Here is a 21676-nt window from a genome sequence, read left to right as displayed (position 1 = left end):
TCAAATAGATTATATATGTTTTGTTTAAATATATGTTATAAATGTTAAAATTACAGCTCGTATAAGCTTGTATTTTTACCTTTCGATCATTTTTATAATTGCTTTGAGTTGCTTTTACCATGATAAACAGTACAAAATATGAGGTGTTGAACTTGTCAAAAGTTTTAAAGCGCTTTATGACGTAAAGTGTGATGACAGTCCTTGGCGGTCTATGTAACAATTCTTCTTGAAGTAGGTCATCGGGCCAACAGTATATAAACATTACAGCTCAAGTGCTTTTGTATCTGAACGCTTTTAGGTAAGTAATTTAGCAGCTGCGGTATTAATCGTGATTTTAATGGCAAATTCAATTGCAGGTAAAATAAAAATGGCGGATAACTTTCTTTCTAGCTTCGTGAAGCGGTCGCGCCACATTATACATATATACCATAATAAGAAACATAATATGTACAGTAGAATTTTTCACTTTAAGCTGGCATTATCCAGAACCGGGTCAGGGCCCGGACCCGGACCGTGCAGTGTGGTCCGTCGGCCTTCTAAAGATGTTTAGGAGATCGGGGCGCCCTTGGATTTGATTATGAACTTGCATAATTTCTTAACTTGACCCCATTATCTTAAAAAAAAAAACGGCCAGGCCAAGACCAAAGCATGAAGGCTGCCAGGATCGGGGGACTCTCATTTTTGGTCACAGCGTACAGTAGTAGATCAGTAACCTCTGTTTATCGTGATAACCTTTAATTATTTTCCAGTACTTTTTTAAATGATAAAACACATTGTCTCGCCAGTTTTGCTAAACATACGGTTTTAGTGTTTACGCATAAATTTGTAAGCCGTAGGTTTAAATCTCGTGGTCTTATTTTCTGCATTTTCATCGTAAGGGAAGGCGCTCGTTTGCGATTTACGCGCTGAATATTGTAAGCAGAGGAGCCTTAAGGCACAGCCTCGTCTTAACACCATCGTTTGCATTGTTATTGTCATCCAGAAAAGCAGTCGTAAGAAAATAAATCTGTGGCGGCTCCGAACATTAAAAAAACTATATCTAGACTGCAAATACATCCCAATCTTACTATCAACAAGTTATAAGAGCGCTCTCCTTTCCACCGGTATACAAGCTAAGAGAGAAATATTGGAAATCCCATCTGAAGTAGCCCTCGTCTCAGCTTCGGAGCTGTGAGCGAAGGGGATCATAATTAAAAGGGGTACAGTTACTTTGAAAATGTGTATGTGATACTTAAATTTAAATAAAATAAAAAGATAAATTATATAACACAGACTGCTATCTATGTCCATGTGTTTAAGACGTATGAATCGGTTTTAAAACAGACACACCCCTTTACTTCTCACAAATCCAACTGGAGTCTCAGTCCGTCGTCGCGATGAATTAGGAGCTCAGATGTAGGCTAAGTGATTGCAATTTACTTATTTAAAAGAACCACTTCAAATCAAAAGGGAGACATTTTGTAATGGTAGTTATCGTATTATACAGTATACGTAATTGTAGATATACCGTACATAAAGGGTATGAATAGGTGTGAGCTTTTACTGTATATTTAATATTTTATCTGACCCATTTGTAGAAACCGCCTACTCAGATTTAGTTAAGTGGTCTGCCACCATAAAGACAGAAAAATATAATGACACCCTGTTACATTAACTGTAAAATAAACGCCGTAACTGCGGCCATATGAAAATTTGGATAAAGATTATACAAACATCCTAAGGAGCTCTATGACATATGAGCGTCGTAATAATGGTTGGTGACCTGACGTAACAGTGCTCCCTGAATTACGTGATCTGTATATACCCAAATACAGATATATCACATAGGGAGATGCAGTTAAACATTGCATTGCTATCGTCGTGGTGAACTATTTCTCCGCTGTTTAAAACTTGTTTGGTAAGTGTCATCAAATATGCTTGTCAATTTGTAGCAAAATCGATATATTGTATCATAATCCTTCAGCTATCTATAATGTAGTGAAACGGCTAATTAATATTGATAAATTCCCTTATTCACAGTGACTTTTGCTCAAACCCCTGTTGCATAATGGGTTAATTTTATATATAAAAAAAACATTTATATCATAGATATAATACAAGCTTTGAAATGAAATAGTACATTTCCAGGTTTCAGTTAAACATTTTTAAAAAAGCTCGTGACTTTAAGCATTCTGAACATTGAGAATGTTATTTGGGAAACAAATGTTTATTATAATGTTTATGTTTAGGATCTGTCTCCTACTGAGTCAGCATGCAGCATTCAACACCATTAGGTTTAATATTAAAACGTTGTGTGTTTCCTGAATTGTTTTTTTTATTCTTTTCTATTAGACCATACTAGACTGTGCAGGATATCATGTATTTGCCATTTTTGCCTTTTCCAGATATGTGGGAAACAAAGCTCATATCTCATTTGCCAATGGAGCCCAGTCCTAAGCCTGGTGCTCTGTCCCCCTCCCCGAAGGACACAGACTCGAATCGACCCACGCCCTTAAGGCGACAGGATCTGATCTCCACGTACTGCCCGCCTCCCAAGATACAGCTTCTGAAGGACACCTTCCAAGAGAAACTGATGCAGGAAAAGGAGAAAAAAATGATTGCCATGTACAATCGGCGGCAGGAGGCAGCTCTACAGAAGATGAGAAAATCTTTCCAATATGTGAAATACGCTGCGGAGAAGAAGACGGGGAACAGCTATCGCTTCCAAGCCCAACAGGGCCCCGAGAAGAACATTGTGGGGTATGATCGGTCTTACCCCCTGAAGCCTATGGGTAACAGGAAAGTCTCCGGCCCTGGTGAGGTTCGGGCTTTGGACCGCCCGGAAGCACAGAGTGATTCCTTGTTTGCCCCCACCCCGCCTCAGGATGGTCATGAGAGGCCCTGCGAGAGGCCGGGCAGGAGGGGCTCAAGAGTATGCAAACCTAAGGACAGGACTGTCCTCCCCATGGTGGCGACCCCTCCAGGGCAATGCCCTTCTCATGCCAATGGGAAGGAGCACTTTCAGTTGCAAGAGGAGCTACGAAAAGTGGCCGAGGCAGAGGCAGCGTTGAAGGAGGAGCATCGCCGGAGGGAGGCCAGCCTGCAGGATGAGATGCGCAGGAAGGAGGCCATGATGAAGGACGAGATTCGCCAGAAGGAGGCCATGATGCAGGCGAAGCTCTTCAGAGCTCAGGAGGAGCTGAGGATGGTTCAGAGAGAGATGGAAGACTCTAGAGAGGTGGCCGGAAGGGAAAATAGAGGACTCCGAACCCGAAGGAAGACACTCCAGGCGAGGCAGAGCGAGCTTCGCCCCAGAGGACCGTGGGCCAACCACCGCTCTAAGGCCGTGCCTCTTCTGACCTGCAGAATGGAGAAGCAAAAAGCCTTCACTCCAAGGAAAGCCCTTCCTTTCAGAGGAGACAACCTTGATTATGCTTCTCCAATGGAAGATGGCGGATGCGCAGAATCGCACTTTCCCTCTGCGCTTTCCCATCAGGAGAGACGTCAAGTGAGCCCTTGCAACCGTGGGCTAGAAGACGTCCCCTGTGGAAGGAGAAAGTATCTCAAGAAAGCAAGGCTCCCTGAAAGCGACGTGTCAGCGGCACAGGCTGCGCAGGCCCACTTCAGAAATAACACCTCATTTCTGGATGAACAAACTCTGTCAGTGGAAAACAGATATTTGTCCCCTACAAGTCTGATGTGCCCTACCGCTGAGCAATTTCCATATGAGAATAGCCAGAGTGGAAACCCTCAGCTGGTGCCCTGTGAACTGTGTCACAGGAAGTTTGCTGTAGAGAGGTTGGAGAAACACAGCAAGATCTGCAAGAAGCTTCAGAATTCAAAGAGGAAGGTTTTTGACTCTTTCAAGCACAGGGCCAAGGGAACAGAACTGGAGACATACATCCATAAGAAGAAGGTTAAACCGCCAATCGTGGTAAGGGCTATCCTTAAACTCTTTCCAAGCTTCCGTTGTTTTCTCCTAGAGTCAGACGCAGCTTACAAATCAATGTAAACAATAAATAAGTGTTTTATGAAGTACTCTTCTGAAAAACTGCCGCAAAGGCACATTTGCCAGACAGAATAAATGGGTCTTAGTGACTTCTGAATTCTGTTGTAAAAATGTACATGAGATATCAAGCAAATAGCACTCACGGGAAAAAAAAAATAACTAAATTGTACTCTCTACCCAATGACCTGAAAGGTAGCCCCAGAAAGCTAAGTTATTACTGTATTGATATTTTCTTGCCTTGTGAATGGTTTGTGACCAGACTGTGTACGCAGTGCTAGTCTGGACTTTTTCTGGAAGCTGTTTCATTGGTTTCATTTCCTGTTCCCAGCTGAGAAAGAACAACTGGAGGCAGAAGCACGAGGATTTCATTCGGAGCATCAAACAGGCCAGGAAGCTGCAGCAGGTGATCACGCAAGGAGGGAAGGTTGTGAACCTGCCCCAGCCCCCCGCGAATCCAAACCCCGACTACGTGCCCTGCCCTCACTGAGGCCGGCGCTTTGCCCCCAAGCCGGCACAGAGGCACATCCCCAAGTGTCAGCACATCAGGAGCCGCCCTCCTCCTCCTCCTCCTCCCACATGAAAACTGATGTGAAGAAGAGCAAAAGAGTCATGATCTTGGCTCACGACTCACGTCCTGCTTTTTCTTTTTAGAAATATATTTAGCACAGTTCATCCATATGATGATAAAAAAAATGTTACCTTGTTTTAATAAAATGTTTTTTTTTTGGTGGACTGGTGTTTGCGTAACTGTGGTTATTTCAGTTTTTTTCCCTTGCGAAAATGTGTGTCGACCGTGAAAATAAATTTCAAGCTGTTCTTATCATTCATACACCTTGACCTCCTAAAAATAATTTTTCAACCTGCAACGTATAATTAGCAGGCAATAGAACAGGTCACATTGGCCTTGGAACCATCAAAAAGTAGTATTCACACATTCTCTGCATCAATTTTCCTCAAAAACAACTGAAAAAGTAAGGTAAAGAGTGATTGATTTTTTTAATGAAAGTTATTTGATTTAATTTATTTAATTTTCATAATATTTGAAATATGTTGGGATTAATCTGACTCAATATTATCTTCAGCTCTTACACTCCAGGCACCTGATAAAGTGGAACGCAGTGTCTTTGCCTTACATGGCGCTCAGCTCTTCCTCAATCCCAGCAGAAGCAGCAGCCTCCGGGTCCTGCCTCATGCACAGCTTAAAATGCAACACCGAGTAATACAACAAACAACAGGGAAAACCATTCACGATCAGACACATCCGTTGATTGCTGGCTCTCAGTAAAGGGACATTGCTGTGGTCCACGCATGAATCTGTTTTCTAAGTGCCTTATCGAATACGGTGTTGAGGCCAGTTTTCGCAGAAGCCAATTAAAGGGGAACACAATAACTTGTAAAACCTCCAATTTACATCACAAAATAGACTACATTTCAAGGTTAAAGAATTACCATGTTCTGCGATTCAGAACGAGGCAGCAAAACTTCCTGTAATCTGATGTGGCCCTATAACATTGTAAAGGAGCAGGCTTGTGAATACATCTCGTTTAATCCAATGGAAATATTACTCTCAACTTTTTTACGTTTTTGCCAATAAATAATAATATTTTGTTAACTCTGCATAAAGAACCTTTGAATGGAATGTTTTTTGCAGTGAAATGTTTGCTGCATAACCTATACCTTTTCTCTCCTACATCACATTGCATTAGTCATTACAGTGATTAGTGAGCAGGAAAGGCTGCATCACATCGCAATTTGTGTGGAACTTGAATGCGAATTTGTTACAACATGGCATAACTTATAGTACTTTCACAAAGTTCATGATTTTGTGCTCAATTTTGAGTTTGTAAAGTTTTTTCTAAAATGTCAATGATTTTATTTTGTGACTGAAATTAAATACTTTTGTGTCTGCAAAATTGGGACTGTAGTTGCACCTTAACCTACTAGTACTGTATGTCTTTGGACTGTGGGAAGAAACTGGAGCACCTGGAAGAAATCCACACAAATGAAGGGAGAACATACAATTCCATCCAGACTGCACCCCAGGAATTGAACCCAGGACCCCAGCTCTGTGAACCACAGTGCCACCTCATTGCTATAGTCACTATAATTAATGTCAAAATACATTTGCAAATGAGCAGCCTGGGATCCAAAAGGATGAAGACAAGGATCCAAACAAAGCACTATCCCAAAGCTTGGCTTTGTACAGTATATCATACAGGGCTTGATGCAGAAGGCAGATGATCTAAATCCATGCAATAATTGCTAAGGGAAAGTGACTTTGTGTTTTTGGAGGGAAGTCACTCAACATGGAGCTGTGTTAGTGAAATGATTGTTCTGATGTACGGCTGATGTCCAAACACTGAAAACATGATTGTGTATGCAATCGCACTCCCGAGCTACATTGGGTATGGTTAAAATAACTTTTTATAGTTCATCACATTCAAAGTGTGTGTACTTGATGAAAGTGTAACACGGATTTGAAGGAGTTATTCAGGATTTTCTTTCATTCAACTATTTCAAGACCTATTATTTTCAGATGTTGTAGTATATGTGAATAATGAAAGGCCTTCATATTTCACAATGAAGGAATGACTTCGCAGGTGTGAAGAATAAAAGATTAATTCAGCTCACTTTGGGGAGTTTCACAATGGCCCTCCTTATAGAAATGTGGGTTTGATTAAAGGAGTGAAGAAAAAGCACTGAATAATATTTGCTTCTGTAAACGTAATCATCTCAAAATATGGTTGAAGAAATGAAAGAAATTGAAGAAGGTTAAACATAATCCAAAACGTATAAGGTCAATTTAAGTACAACCAGAATTCTAGTGTTTATGGAATGCATCTGTGGGTTGATATGAAATATGGCCGTACTGCATTTCGAACAAGTTGTAAGGGATTTAGCCAGGAGAGGTATTCTCATTCACTCAGTAAGGTCTTTATTCATTTTGCAATATGGGAAAAAGCCATCACCTGTCTGCGCAGAGAAGTGAAAGGTGATTCAAAAGCAAGCAGGGAGACCCCTTGTTTTATATCTTTTTTAAGCTGATGCAACACTTCAAGGACAGGCAAAGCAGTCATTTTCCATTCCTTATCAGTTTTTGCTTTAAGCAAAGAAGAGCAGTTATTCAAATGGTTTCTCACACTCCCTTCTTCAAGCAGCCGAGATAAACAGTATTAAAACATCCTGTGCCCTTGACAAGTTGGGTGCTATCACACTTTGTTCTAAGTATCCAGCTGCTTCTGCAGCACAGCTCTGTCCGTAAACAACATAGAATAAAACACTTTTTCTCAGTAACTTTTCATTACATTCCCTCCTTTTTATCCTTAAATGTGTTCATACCACAGAGTCCTCATAGGGGTCACCCTAGTCAGACAACAGCACAACAGCAAAAACATTACAACAGGCATGAATAGCTTTAAGAAAAACAGTCCCCATGACCCAAAAAATGATTTTAACCATGAAAAGAAGGGGAACTCATTGCCAATGCCCTGTTCTTGATTTACCCTGTTCTTAAGTTCTTTCAGCCGGTGTATTGCGAGGGTGAGGTGACCATGGTCATCATCACTAGCAGGGATATACAGATGCAGCCATTCAAAACAAGCGGGCGATACCGCATTATTTTGCGGTGTGCTTATCGCGGTGTAACACAAGTTACCATATTAATACCGTGTATTCTCGCATAGTACCGCATAATACCACATGTTCTAATGAATGACCTTGGACAAGCTGTAAACTCAAAGTATTGCCCTGGTCCACATTCTTTTTTTCATTGACCGTCTTTGTAAAAGTAACACCACAGCATTTCGTTGATCCAATCACGCATTTGTTTCCAATCATGCAAAGCACAGTCATTTTTGAGAATCTCCAATTCACCATGCCTTTTGCATGCTCATAAGAGATATTGATTTAGGAACATAAACATATTACTGTATGCAAACTGTACTGTATACAGTATGTATATGTATATTTAATGTCTTTACTGTGCCCGTTTAAGTATTAAATATTTATATGGAATTTTACCACTGAAGGGAAATCTTAGTAGCTGAGCATAAAAAGAATAGGATTATAACGCGTGTGAAGGCCATAAATGATATTAATTTTGGAACATAAACATACAGTATTACAGTATGTAAACTGTATATGGCTGGTCTCGGTACAAAAATACACACCAGTATTCCATTTCTCCCTAAACAATATTAAGCATCGAAGTCTTTAACTAACATGTGAAATAACGTGTGTATAAAAAGTGGTAGTTTTAAGCTTTTCTGCAAATACGCTCAATACAGGAGCAAACAAGCATACTTTTAGAATTTGATTAATAGGGAATATAATATGGAATCGCATATCTAAAGAAATTAATAATGATATAATTCTATTCATGTGCTGAACTTGTAAGCGAGAGGTTGGCTGTTCAAATCCAGCCTGTGCTATGACTTTTCTTTTAACAAGCATTTCTTTGAAAAAATAAAATAGCAATATTATGGACAATTAATTGACTTTTTATATTTCTAAATATCACAACATGTTCGAATCTAAGTCATTTTTTAATAACAATGAATAGTCACCACGCATGCTTACACAGCTCCCTGGGTAAAGTATCACAAAGTCTTAGAGAACTTAACATTTTTATTATCAACAAATTGTAAATACGCTGTTTACATTGGGGTTATTAATATTTCACTTGAGTGTATGGGGGATTGTCAGCAGACCCCCCCCCTCTTAGACTGCGCAAACAATTTTTTTAATTTTTAGAAAGAAATGCCGGCTGTATGCTTTACAATATAAACATTTACTGTCAAACTTTAAATCAACAATTGATTTAAAGATGATCTGTCAAAGTGCAATGGAAAACAATATTTTTGTTTTTGTTGTTTTTATCCCGTAAGGCGCTTTGAGAAGCCACCTTTAAAGGCGCTATATAAAGGCACTGATTCCTATGGAATGTGTATTCTTTTTTCTTTTTTTCAGCATGGAATAAACCTATTACGTGATTTTAAGGTTTGTGTGAGAAGCCAGGGTATCAGCTTGTTCTCCCCACCGCCTCTCTCTGTGTACAGTAGAGCCTCCTGTCCTGACTGGTGGAGCTCATACAGCTGTGTCTGGAGAGGATCCAGGGTATCAGCGTCAACCCCACGGCTGGGCAGCTTGTTCCCCCCTCCCGCACCTCTCTCTGTACAGTAGAGGCTCCTGTCCTGACTGGTGGAGCTCATACAACTGTGTCTGGAGAGGATCCATGGTATCAGGGTCAACCCCATGGCTATGCAGCTTGTTTCCCCCCCTGCACCTCTCTGTGTACAGTAGAACCTCCTGTCTTGACTGGTGGAGCTCATTCAGCTGTATCTGGAGAGGATCAAGCGGGGTATCAGGTTCAAACCCACGGCTGGGCAGCTTGTTCCCCCCTCCTGCCCCCCTCTGTGTACAGTAGAGCATTCTCTCATGACTGGTGGAGCTCATACAGCTGTGTCTCGAGAGGATCCAGGGTATCAGCTTCAACCCCATGGCTGGGTAGCTTGTTCCCCCCTCCAGCCCCTCTCTGTGTACAGAAGAGCCTCCTGTCCTGACTGGTGGAGCTCATACAGCTGTGTCTGGAGAGGATCCAGGGTATCAGCTTCAACCCCACGGCTTGCAACTTGTTCCCCTCTACCACCCCTCTGTGCGTACAGTAGAGCCTCCTGTCCTGACTGGTGGAGCTCATACAGCTGTATCTGGAGAGGGAGGGAGAGAGGGGTGCGGAACCAGGGAACTATTTACATGGAAAACGGGCGATCTCCCCAGCCCGTATGCCCCTTTCACTGTGTGGCAGCTGCAATAGTCAGCGGCCTACCTAAACCCCGCCCTGACCACTCCTGTCCTGCCCCTCACCGCGCACCCCAGCCGGGTGTTCTTCAGCCGCCCCCCAGGGCGAAAGCGCTACAATGCTAAAAATAAGATACACTCTGCAGACATTCACAACAGCGACTGTCAGAAGATAGGACACAGCAACTCAGACACCCATTGAATGGAAAGGGACACTTTAATGTTCTGTGCGGGTGGTACAGCACCCCACCGCGCCCGCGCGCCAGCAAAGAGAGAGATACACACCAGTTTTCATTGTCAAAAAGTAATTGTTTTTTACTTTTGTACACCAACGCATTAGCAAGTTAAAGCTATCCCATTGAGGAGCTGGGCGCAATAATTGTTTTGTTCCTTGATTTTCTGATCTGCAAGGCCATTAGAATTCTGTCTGGCATTGCTAGATTGTGAAAAAATAAAAGTATTTAAATCATAAGATACAATCTACAGACATTCACAACATATACATACCTTAAAACATTTACATATCTTGTTAAATTATTACTTTAAATATGTACTTTAAGTTACTGAAACAGCCAGTTAATAAAATCGTTGCAATTTTGTTCTTGTTTGGAGGTGGGGATATTCTGACAACAATTGATTTAAAGACAATCGGTCAAAGTGAAATGAAATACAATATTACGCTGGGTAAACGTTCCGAGGTCAAATTCTCCCGTGATGGGGGTACCTTTAAAGGTCTAAGCCGGAAACCATCATTATGTCTCATTTTTGATTCTCTCTTCCAAACGAGAACAAAATTGCGACAATTTTATTAGCGGGCTGTTTCAGTAACTCAAAGTATTTATTTAAAGTAATAATTTAACAATAAATCCCGCACCCAGAAAAGAATCCTACTCCGTTGGGCTGCTGAGCAAGGCCCTTAACCCCAACTGCTCCAGGGGCGCTGTACAATGGCTGACCCTGTACTCTGACCACAGGCTCTCTCCCTATCTCTTTCATCTGTGTGTCTGTGTATCTCATGGAGAGCAAGCTGGGGTATGCGAAAAGATAATTACTAATGCAAGAAATTGTAAAGGGTTAATAAAATAATGTTGTTGTATATCTAAGCAAGTGTTCCTGCATCCCTTTTCTGCACTATAGGCATGGCTTTTATTCTGTTTGCTCCATTTCTAAAACTTTTTGCTCATGTGCATTTTTGTATTTTTTTACACCTCTAGCACTTTAACGTCCTGAATTTTCATTTGCCTTAATTTGTAGAATGAATTTGAGTTTTAGCCTTAAAAATCTTAAGTTTTCACTATCTTTTGTTTCTTGTCCTACAACTGTTATTATTGATCACCATGACTTCATTCAGCCTTTCCTGAACGTCTATGACAGGCAGAGAGAGTGCTGTTTCTGGGGCGATCTTTTGCAGCTGACATTTCACTGTTTTAAACGAACAAGAAATTAGATTGCTCATAAATCACTTATTCTATATAAATACAGCGTAATTGCCCTCCGAAAATCCTCTTTTTCTTGTTCGTTTTAGAGACCTTGATCGAAACTGATTTTAGATGTCAGAAAGGATTTATTTTCTCTGTATTTCCTACATTGCTTTGTCGAGATTTTAACTTTATATTTAGGCTCAGATTTCAACTATAAATCGTACACTAATTAATAGCAGTAAATACTGATGTTTTGCTCCCTCTTACCACAAAAATATATATGTTTTGTAGCTGGGATGAACTTTATTTCGTACGCGTAGCTACTGCGATTTGGACACGAAGCGGTTAAAGATGGCGGCAAATCAGGCACCCAGAGAGGGGGGGGGCGTCTTCTCGCCTCCATAACTAAAATGCCAAATAGGAGTGGCTTAAGCGACATACACAGTCGTGTAACTGACAGTTTGAGGTAGCCTATCGTGTAAATTTCGCTTTGTTGCTGATAGGTTAAGCTTTCGAAACTCTGCCCCAACGTCATGTGACTGATTTTTCGCCCTGTTTCGTTGGTTAAACGCAATGATCACAAGCACCACCATGGCAACTGGGATGTGTAGTTTTTAATTCCGTTTGAATTATAACTGTACGTACTGTCTTCATATTTGGCCAGGGCTTTAAAGAGAAGGCGCGCCAAAAAATTTCGGTGCCGTCGTCTCCGCTTTAAAGGTACAACCGTGCTGAAGAATTTGACCTCGGAAGTTTGCCCAGCGCACTTCAAGTACTGCACCTTCTCACACGTGTAGCCAGCTGCGTTGAGCCGTGGTTATATGATGTCATCTTTTATTTTATTATTTTATTTGTGAACTTCCCCCAGATGAGTTCCGTTTTTCTGTATGGAGTTGGCTTTGCGACAGCCCTTGGGGTTTGTTGGTGGCGGGGCGCCAGTGAAGGTGCCCCTGGGGTCACAGGCGGCTCGTTTCTCTGGGGAGCCCTCAGACGCGCTGTGGCCGCCAGTCGGGTGAGACGCCAGCGGCATTTTTAATTTTATTTTCATTACAGATTCGAGTGGCGACATTATATATATTATTTCTGTAGTAGTACAGTTGTGTGCCAGATGAATCGCGGTAATGCACGAAGGTGATGTTTAATGCCTCACACGGTGTTGACCCACATGTTGTGTTTTGCTGAGCAGGAGAGAGAGAGACATTCAGCGTGTGTGACGCCAACGGGTTTTCTGTTCTAGAGGCTCTGTCATCCGTTGTGTTATAATTGTTTTCTTTCTTATTTAGTATTTCAGGTGTGTCGATTTTATGAACCAAATGTTAACGTACAACACGGGAAAAGGTGCATTGTAGAGTAAGATAACGGATATCGGCTTGTATCGTGGAGAGGACGTATAATGTGCTGAAAGATGGGAAGAGAAAGGGGCGATTTCTGCGCGCATTCTAATCATTGTGATTGATTTGATATTGATCTGATATGTGTGGTCATGTGAATGTACATAGATGGTGGGTATGGTGTTAATAATATATGATATGATATAATTACTTGTATATATCATATATCATTCTTTCTATTTTTATATATGGTAATCCTTCTAGATATGATTCTGTTTCCCGAAAGCGTCGTAGCGCTAAGAACATCGTAAACTCGCTCTTAAGCTCCATCGTTAATTGACGAGTGTTTCCCAAAACCCATCGTAACTGAAGTAGCACGTTAAATCCTTCGTCATCTACGTGCTCCCCGACCCGCTCGTTCATCACTAAGTGCTTCTTAAACTGGCCTCCTCCTGCCCACCCTGAGCGCCAGAGATCGCCAGACAGAGCACAGTCACTTCACGGCAGGGGCATCCTCTGGGAATACAGGACACTAAGAGTTTATATGAAGGACTTTGATATTGTGTTGTACTGTGTCAGAGGAAATTCGAAAAAAGAACATTTATTTATACAGTGATGAATTTATGAGTCATCCTGGGTATATTTCATATTCATTTTTATACTTGACTAGATGATATTATTTTCAGTATGAAGTGCAGCAATGCATTATTTTAGTGAAATCATTGGGCCTAACATGTATTTATAATGTAGCGCCACGCAGGGCGCTTTAGTCCTGCGCACGCAAGGCGGGCTGAGAACAGCACCTGGGTTCTACCGGACTGTATAGCGGGACGGAGGCTGGGATACAGTCTCTTCCCTTCAGGTGTGTGTGTGTGTTAGTGAAGGTGCAGCGCTGTAACCCCTGTCCCTGTGTGTGTACCTTTCCCGATTCGAGTTAATAAATGTGTTGTTCAGCCCCAGTCCTGAGTCCCACGCCTGCTCCATTCCGTACCCAAACCCGCGGTCGATACCGCGTAGTTCCAACACCGTTTGATGTTCTGTCGTGATTGTTGACGGTAAAGCTTAGATCTACTTGTTTTTAAATTTGATTATAGGTCCTGTATTTGTTGAGTGACACATGCCAAGCTTAGTAGTTAATGTTTCCATTGAGTTCCAGTACACCCAATAACTATAAATAACAGTTTTTTCTCATGAAATATTGATTCTTAACTATGGCAGCGCGCCAAAAAATATTGCTTTAAATCACGGACGTCGTGCGGGACGCATACACTGTCCACGCAGTTAATCTTGGTTTTCTTTTACGGCATGTCAGTCATTTCTTTTCTTTGCTCTTAGAAACAATAAGGTCCCTTTTTGTGCCTATCTATATGCTTTTGCTTAAACTATGATGTCAAGTTTACTTCATATTCCTTTTCACAACTTTATTTCATCCCACTGAAGGACCAAAACCGACACCATATAATGAAAGAATTGTCAATCGATTGTTTACATACGTACATACGTACATCGTAAAGTTGCTTGAAAGTCTCTAAGATTAGTTGTTTTCGGGAAACTCACCCCTGTTCTTTATCCTTCTGCTCTCACTGTGTTTAGTACCACCATCTACTGTCTCCTCTAACTGTGTATTGTCATCATGCATATCTTGTGTATTATTTATTGTTGTTGGTTTTGTCATTCTATTAAGAAGCCACCTTTCAAGGCGCTATATAAATTAATGTTTATTATTATTATTATTATTATTTATTTTTTTAAAGTTGTACATTCTGACGCCATGAGATTTTTAGATTTTGAGATTCTCATATTTTTGGCTTCTACAACAAACAGTAACAATGCGCTTGAATGGTTCTGCAAAAGTTTAGCTGTATCTTTAAAGCCTTCCTCATCTTTATCAGGTACAAAGAAAAGAAGGTAGGCCGGCTTCTGTTTGGAATGTTTTAGTTAGTTTTAATTTTTTAAACCCCAAGTAAAAATATTTTGTGCCTTTCTCTGAACTTTTTTGCATTTCAGTTCAGTTGTTTTTAAGCTTATTTTACAGTTGCTAGGTTCTTGAACTGTGCAGTATTTCTTTTGGGTTTTGTGCAAATCATATTCTAACGGTTGGGGGGAAAAAGCACAGGTGCCATCCCACCATTAAACCCTGAAACTTACCTTAGCCGATTCTTCAACTAAACCAGACATGTTAACTAAGTGTTACAGTATGTTCTTCGAATGTGTGTCAGCCAATCAGATTTCAGGACTGGAATTATTGGTTTTGTAATAGGGAATATAGTATGGAATCACGTATCTAATGAAATGAATGATGATATTAATTTAAGGATCTGAATATCTAAAAATATGTATCTATATAGCAGGTAGTATTACTGTATTCCACTTTCTTTGTAAATACGGAATAACAGATTCACAACGCGAAGCTGTGTCACTCTTCTGGGTAAAAAAAACGTTTTGAACACCCTGTTTTTAATAAGCTGCTGAGTAAAGAACAGGAATGTTCCTACTGTCAGTCTTTACCGAAAATATCCCTAATAGTATTAATAATGAATGATCTTGGACAAGCTGTAAACTCAAAGTATTACCCTGGTCCACATTCTTTGTAATCGTCTTTGTAAACAAAAAAACTTTATTTTGTGTGACGATATAAAGTTTTCACGAAACCTCCTCGAGTTGTGAGAACACGTGCTTTGTGTATACAGCACATTGTGAATGTTTTCACAGCCTTCATTTTGTCGTTTTTATGGCATTTTTTGACCACACACGAATTTTCTTATGTCCATATCTTCGCAGGGGAATCAGTGCGAATTGTAATACTAATTAAATGACCGCGGGCACTTTTCACCCCCTCTTCATTCTCCAAGTTGAATAGGCTAACCTTCTAATGAAAGACAGTCCACCCTCCCCCACGGAAAGGAAAAGTGCCCGCAGGCAGGCAGTATGGTCAGTAACAGTGAACAGTTTTAACTGCACTGCATCCCAGAGAATACCAGGGCGGATTTTTTCTACTCCCTGGCCGAAACGGGCTTCCATAAGAATCAGTATAGCTTCTGGGAAATCCATTTTTCCTGCATTAAAGTTGAACTCTGGCAGCCGTGTGGTGTGACGCAGTGGTGGCCTGGCACGGTGAGGTGCGCTGGCAGCTGTGTGTGGTCTGACGCAGTGGTGGCCTGGCACGGTGAGGTGCGCTGGCAGCTGTGTGACGCAGTGGTGGCCTGGAACGGTGAGGTGTGCTGGCAGGTGTATGACGCAGCTGTGGCAGGGTACGGTGAGGTGCGCTGGCAGCTGTGTGATGCAGCTGTGGCCGGCCTCGGTGAGGTGTGCTGGCATCTGTGTGACGCAGTTGTGGCCTGGTACGGTGAGGTGTGCTGGCAGCTGTGTGATGCAGTGGTGGCTTGGCACGGTGAGGTGCGCTTTCAGCTGTGTGACGCAGTGGTGGCCTGGCACAGTGAGGTGCGCTGGCGGCTGTGTGGTGTGACTCAGTGGTGGCCTGTCACGGTGAGGTGCACTGGCGGCTGTGTGGTTTGACGTAGTGGTGGCCTGTTATGGTGAGGTGCGCTGGCAGCTGTGTGACGCAGTGGTGGCTGGGCACGGTGAGGTGCACTGGCGGCTGTGTGGTTTGACGTAATGGTGGCCTGGCACGGTGAGGTGCGTTGGCAGATGTGTGACGCAGTGGTTGGCCTGGCACGGTGAGGTGCGCTGGTGGCTGTGTGGCATGACTCAGTGGTGGCCTGGCACGGTGAGGTGCGCTGGTGGCAGTTTGGCGTGACGCAGTGGTGGCCTGACACGGTGAGGTGCGCTGGTGGCTGTGTGGCGTGACTCAGTGCTGGCGTGGCACGGTGAGGTGCGCTGGTGGCTGTGTGGCGTGACTCAGTGGTGGCCTGGCACGGTGAGGTGCACTGGTGGCAGTGTGGCGTGACGCAGTGGTGGCCTGACACGGTGAGGTGCGCTGGTGGCTGTGTGGCGTGACTCAGTGGCGGCCTGGCACGGTGAGGTGCGCTGGTGGCTGTGTGGTGTGACTCAGTGGCGGCCTGGCATGCTGAGGTGCGCTGGCAGCTGTGTGACGCAGTGGTGGCCTGGCACGGTGAGGTGCGCTGGCAGCTGTGTGACGCAGTGGTGGCCTGGCACGGTGAGGTGCGCTGGCAGCTGTGTGACGCAGTGGTGGCCTTGCACGGTCAGGTGTACTGGCAGTTGTATGATGAAGTGGTGGCCGGGCACGGTGAGGTGTGCTGGCAGCTGTGTGACGCAGTGGTGGCTGGGCACGGTGAGGTGCGTTGGCAGATGTGTGACGTAATGGTGGCCTGGCACGGTGAGGTGCGCTGGCAGCTGTGTGACGCAGCTGTGGCAGAATACGGTGAGGTGCGCTGGCAGCTGCGTGATGCAGCTGTGGCCGTGCTCGGTGAGGTGTGCTGGCAGCTGTGTGACGCAGTTGTGGCCTGGTACGGTGAGGTGTGCTGGCAGCTGTGTGACGCAGTGGTGGCTTGGCACGGTGAGGTGCACTGGCGGGTGTGTGGTGTGACGCAGTGGTGGCCTGGCATTATGAGGTGTGCTGGCAGCTGTGTGACTCAGTGGTGGCCTTGCACGGACAGGTGTACTGGCAGTTGTATGATGAAGTGGTGGCCGGGCACGGTGAGGTGCACTGGCACCTGTGTGACGCAGTGGTGGTCTGGTACGGTGCGCTGCCACCTGTGTGGTGTGATTCAGTAGTGGCCGGGAACTTTGAGGTGTGCTTGCAGCTGTGTGACGCAGTGGTGGCTGGGCATGGTGAGGTGCGCTGGTAGCTGTGTGACGCAGTGGTGGCCTGGTACGGTGAGGTGCGCTGGCAGTTGTGTGATGCAGTGGTGGCCGGGCACAGTGAGGTGCACTTGCAGCTGTGTGGTGTGACGCAGTGGTGTTCATCAGGCACAAGTTCATCAGTGGAAAGACCACTGGCATTTTTCATTCCCCCTACATTCTCAGAGCAGAATCGAATTTAATATTAGCATAATTTATTACAGTGCTAAGTTTAATATTTTTTATTACTAATAGTTTATGCTAACACCTAACTTTTTTAACGTGAGAAGTACTAATGTAAGTACCTACTGTACTGTACTTAAGTACTACCATAAGAAGTACTGCTGTATGCAACAAAAAAAAGGAGTGGTGAAACAGCCCTACTCATACAGTATCAGTATCAACAGACATTGTATCAGTATCAGTTCTTGCTTTGTGCTGGGTTTAGGAGTTTTCCAAACATAGTCTTTCAGCTAATGCCATACCATCTCTATTGGATTTAAATCTGGAGATTCGGCTGGAGTTTTCACCCAGTTCACTCGTTCTGCTATAAGCCTCGCCCTTGCTGCTGTGTGTTTCGGATCGTTGTCTTGAAAGAGACTGTGCCTTGATCCAATGTGCTCCCTGATATATGGGGCGGCATGCTGTGTGACCCCGACTTCCTCGAAGAATTCCCGATCCATAATTCCTTCGACATAAAATTGTTTTTCAAGCAATGTAATGCAAGGTGCTTTCTAACGTTGGGCAATGTGTTTTTTCTCGAAATTTTGTTTCGAGAGACTAGATAAGTAATTCAAGTGTTTATGATATGTCACTGTTGTGAATGTCTGTGGAGTGTATCTTATTAGCCTGTCCTGACTGGTGGAGCTCATCCAGCTGTGTCTGGATATCTTGGTCAAATATTCGGGTAGTATGTTTTGTCTGTTTAGGGTTTTGTAGCATTCCACACGGCTGGGCAGCTTGTTCCCCCCTCCCTCCCCTCTCTGTGTACAGTAGAGCCTCCTGTCCTGGCTGGTAGAGCTCATCCAGCTGTGTCTGGCTAATATAAAAGCCAGTACTTTAATATTGTTTTCTGTATGTTTATCAATAGTGGGTACTGCCCTAATTCGGTCCTGCACCCGTTGTTAGGTGTTTTTTAGGTGTTGTTAGGGCTTCTACCAAATATGAACACATGGCTTTAAAATGTATACAATTCTAATATTTCCTTTTTTCCCATTGAAAGTATAACATATGTGGTGTGAGAAAGAGGTCCTCATTTAATTGCATGAAACTCTGGCACTGGCGCAACAAACCTGTGGGAAAACCTGTGGGACACTGGAGGTCATTATACATGAGCCTCTTTCTGCACCTTTTAAGCCATTGAAACCTAGTTGCCTTGTTACAAGGTCTAATATTACAGTAGGTGTGGTTTCCGTCTCCTAATTTCTGAGAATGATCAAATTGGGGAATAAGTTGTAGGGAATACCACTCTTGCACTTCTAAGAAAAGACTATCTCAAATGAAACTCGCTATAGAAAGACATCTTGTTGAAAAATTCTTTATTTTTTGTCATTTCTAAAGAAAAAACATTCATCAAGTCCTTCACAAATGTTTTGTTTGTGACTTTCTCTGTTGTTCCCTTTCACACTCAACTGAACTATGTGTTATGTCTTGTAAACGTAATCAAACATTTCACTTAGGTGTGTGGGTTAACACCAACCCATATTATATGAAACATTCAGTTTTTCATTCCCGTTTTTTCTAACAATTGCATCCATGCTAGGACTACAGTAAACAACACTTTTTACTAAAGTAAATGAAATTGTTCATTAAACAAGACACATTGTTTTAAATGTATGCAATACGACGACACTAAAAACAACACTGAAACTTTTCATTGAAATACTGGACGAGATTGTGCATATTCAATGGATTTCTCCTGGTGCCTTTTTTCATCAGTCTTTTCATATTCTTGTTCTCTACTCAGGTGTCTCCTGTTCCTTTGGTGATGTCTGCTGTACACACATGGTATCATACACTTGAGCAAAGTGTGATACCACCGTTTGTTCTTCTCCTAAAATAAAGATGAACATTGACAAAAGTCAGAAGCACTCTTTTCTTTGACAGACGAACAAAACAATGCAAGAATAACCATACTCTCTGTTCCTTACTCATTTCTACCTACCTGTTTGACCACTTTGTCTGCTTCAGTCAGGACAGGGTGCTGGGGCTGACTCTGAGCAATCTGAGAAGAGCTCTCTGTGATCTTCTCCCCTACAGTGGCTACATTGTACTCTGTTTGAAATCCTAGTATCGCCTCCGGTAAGTTCCTCGGTCCTTTTTGGGACTTGAAAGGGTAGAATCATTTTGTGACTACATTTCATTGTCATGCACTGATATGTTCTGGTTTGTGTTCGATTACTGCAGGCGTTCAAGTACTTTCTTTTTGTTCTAGATTGGCAGTGTTTGAGATGGTAGGAACTTGCCATATTCTCAACTTATTTTCTCTATGAGACTCTGAATGCTCTGCAAACATACTATTTTAGCAATTCTTAGAAATCTGAAAGCAGAGTTACCTGTATCATTTTTTGTCTTGGTAGTAGTATTGCAGCTCCAACATCAGCACTTACATAATGGTTTGTGATGTTACTTGTCCTTGGAGTTAGTATACTCCTGAGAAGTCAAGAGAAATCTTACGTCAGCATTAATTATGTTTCACTTTTGAAAGCAAAGTACGTGTCAAGTACTTTGAAGGCATTTGTTGATACTTTTAAGCACTTTCGTTGATTATTATTATCCTTCAATTAGTTATTACAAGTCCAACATTCCCTACATGATCTCACTCCATATTCAGTGTAGCTCCACTCTACGAAGATGAATTTGCTAATTAATCAGTCAGGGACACAGCTTATACTTCAGTAGTCTTAGATCATTTAATGATGATTATTGTACTTTATAACTAGCAAAATCCCCATATCCTGTTCATTGCCCCATTTCCGGTCATGTGGATTGACTTATGCTTGAAGTGGTTAATTCTCACCTTGACATCTCGTAGAACAACTGAATCTCTACCAAGGGTGAATGTGTCCTTCCTCTTAATGTCTAAAAGAAAAGGTTAAAATTCATTGAAGCAAAATGCAACAACCCAAAATGTTGGGGAGGTCGTTTCCACAGTTATTTCATAAGACAGTGCTTGGAGTGAAACTACATGACCATGGTGAAGAAGTAAAAACACTTTACCTTGTTCCTCCTGACTGATGTCCTTATGCGTGTTTTGCACAGTTGAGCGTTTTGTGTCTTGTCGTCTGTGTAGGCAACAGCCCTCTTCCCTGGGATAGAACTAGATGATATGTAGACACATTAATTTGACTTCTCCATTGCTCACATTGATGTGGATATGATTATAATGCTCTGTTTTGTGGGCTTCCCAAGAAAACAATAAATCCCTTACTACTTGTTCGAAATGCAGTAGCACAGATCCTAACAAATACAAGAAAGAGAATATCATTCCTGTTTTGAAAAAACTTCACTGGTCACCTGTATTATCTAGGATAAATTTGAAAGTTCTTTTACTTGTTTTTAAAGCTTTAAGCGACCTAGCACGTCTGTACCTTACTGAATGTATGTCTTCATATGTTCCTATACGTGACCTGAGATCTGCACATACTGGCCTACTGCAAATACCACATGTGAAATGCAGAAAGAGTGGAGAGGCTGCTTTTTGTTTTTATGCTTCTAAATTATGAAACTCACTTCCACTTTTTATTAGGCAGTCAAGCTCGGTACATTGTTTTAAAAAACATTTGAAAGTGTTGCTTTTAGTTAAAGTGGTTCTTTGTTCTTTCTATTTCTGTTTCTTTTTTTAGTTCTCTTTAATTGTTCTTATTTTATTACGACTTTCCTAATTTTTATTTATTTAATTGACATGTATGTTGCTTTACTGTATTGCTGTATTTTCCTTGACAACTGAAAGTATATCTCTCAATTTTAATATTTTATTTTTACGCTTGCTTTTTAAAGCACCAAAGCACTTTTTTATGATAGGTGCTCTATAAATAAAGTTTATTATTATTTTTATTTTTAATATTATTATTATACTTTGTTACATTTTTGGTTAGGACAAAGATTCTAGTAGAGGTGGCCTCTTTTACCCCGTTCCAAAAAATTGGAAAACTTCCTTCAGGATACACTGACAATGACCATCTACTGTCTCCTCTAACTGTGTATTGTCATCATGCATATCTTGTGTATTTTTTATTGTAGTTGGTTTTGTCATTCTGTAAAGAAGCCACCTTTCAAGGCACTATATAAAATAATGTTTGTTATTATTATTTACATTTTTCATCGTAAAATCTGGCGAAGAGTCTTAAGAGAATATCAAAGAACACGTTGCTCTTACC

The 21676-nt window shown here is 42.1% G+C and overlaps 1 protein-coding gene across 1 annotated transcript; it reads left to right on the top strand.

The window, feature by feature from the left end:
- Positions 1 to 2394: 2394 nt before the first annotated feature.
- LOC138227145 (zinc finger C2HC domain-containing protein 1C-like) lies at positions 2395 to 4714 on the top strand. The gene is made up of 2 exons (XM_069186276.1): positions 2395 to 3913; positions 4317 to 4714. Exons 1-2 carry the CDS (start codon positions 2420 to 2422, stop codon positions 4473 to 4475), a joined length of 1653 nt encoding a protein of 550 aa, XP_069042377.1. The 5' UTR covers positions 2395 to 2419; the 3' UTR covers positions 4476 to 4714.
- The last annotated feature ends 16962 nt before the right edge of the window (positions 4715 to 21676 follow it).

Source organism: Lepisosteus oculatus, unplaced genomic scaffold (genome assembly GCF_040954835.1).
Source record: "Lepisosteus oculatus isolate fLepOcu1 unplaced genomic scaffold, fLepOcu1.hap2 HAP2_SCAFFOLD_240, whole genome shotgun sequence".
Lineage (NCBI taxonomy): Eukaryota > Metazoa > Chordata > Actinopteri > Semionotiformes > Lepisosteidae > Lepisosteus > Lepisosteus oculatus.
Note: the sequence above shows the minus strand (reverse complement) of the source record. Positions and strands in the feature narration are given on the sequence as shown.

Coding starts and splice junctions, on each gene's coding strand:
- LOC138227145 (XM_069186276.1), top strand. CDS start 2,420: ATGGAGCCCAGTCCTAAGCCTGGTGCTCTGTCCCCCTCCCCGAAGGAC. Junction 3,914..4,316: donor AGGTTAAACCGCCAATCGTG/GTAAGGGCTATC, acceptor TCCTGTTCCCAG/CTGAGAAAGAACAACTGGAG.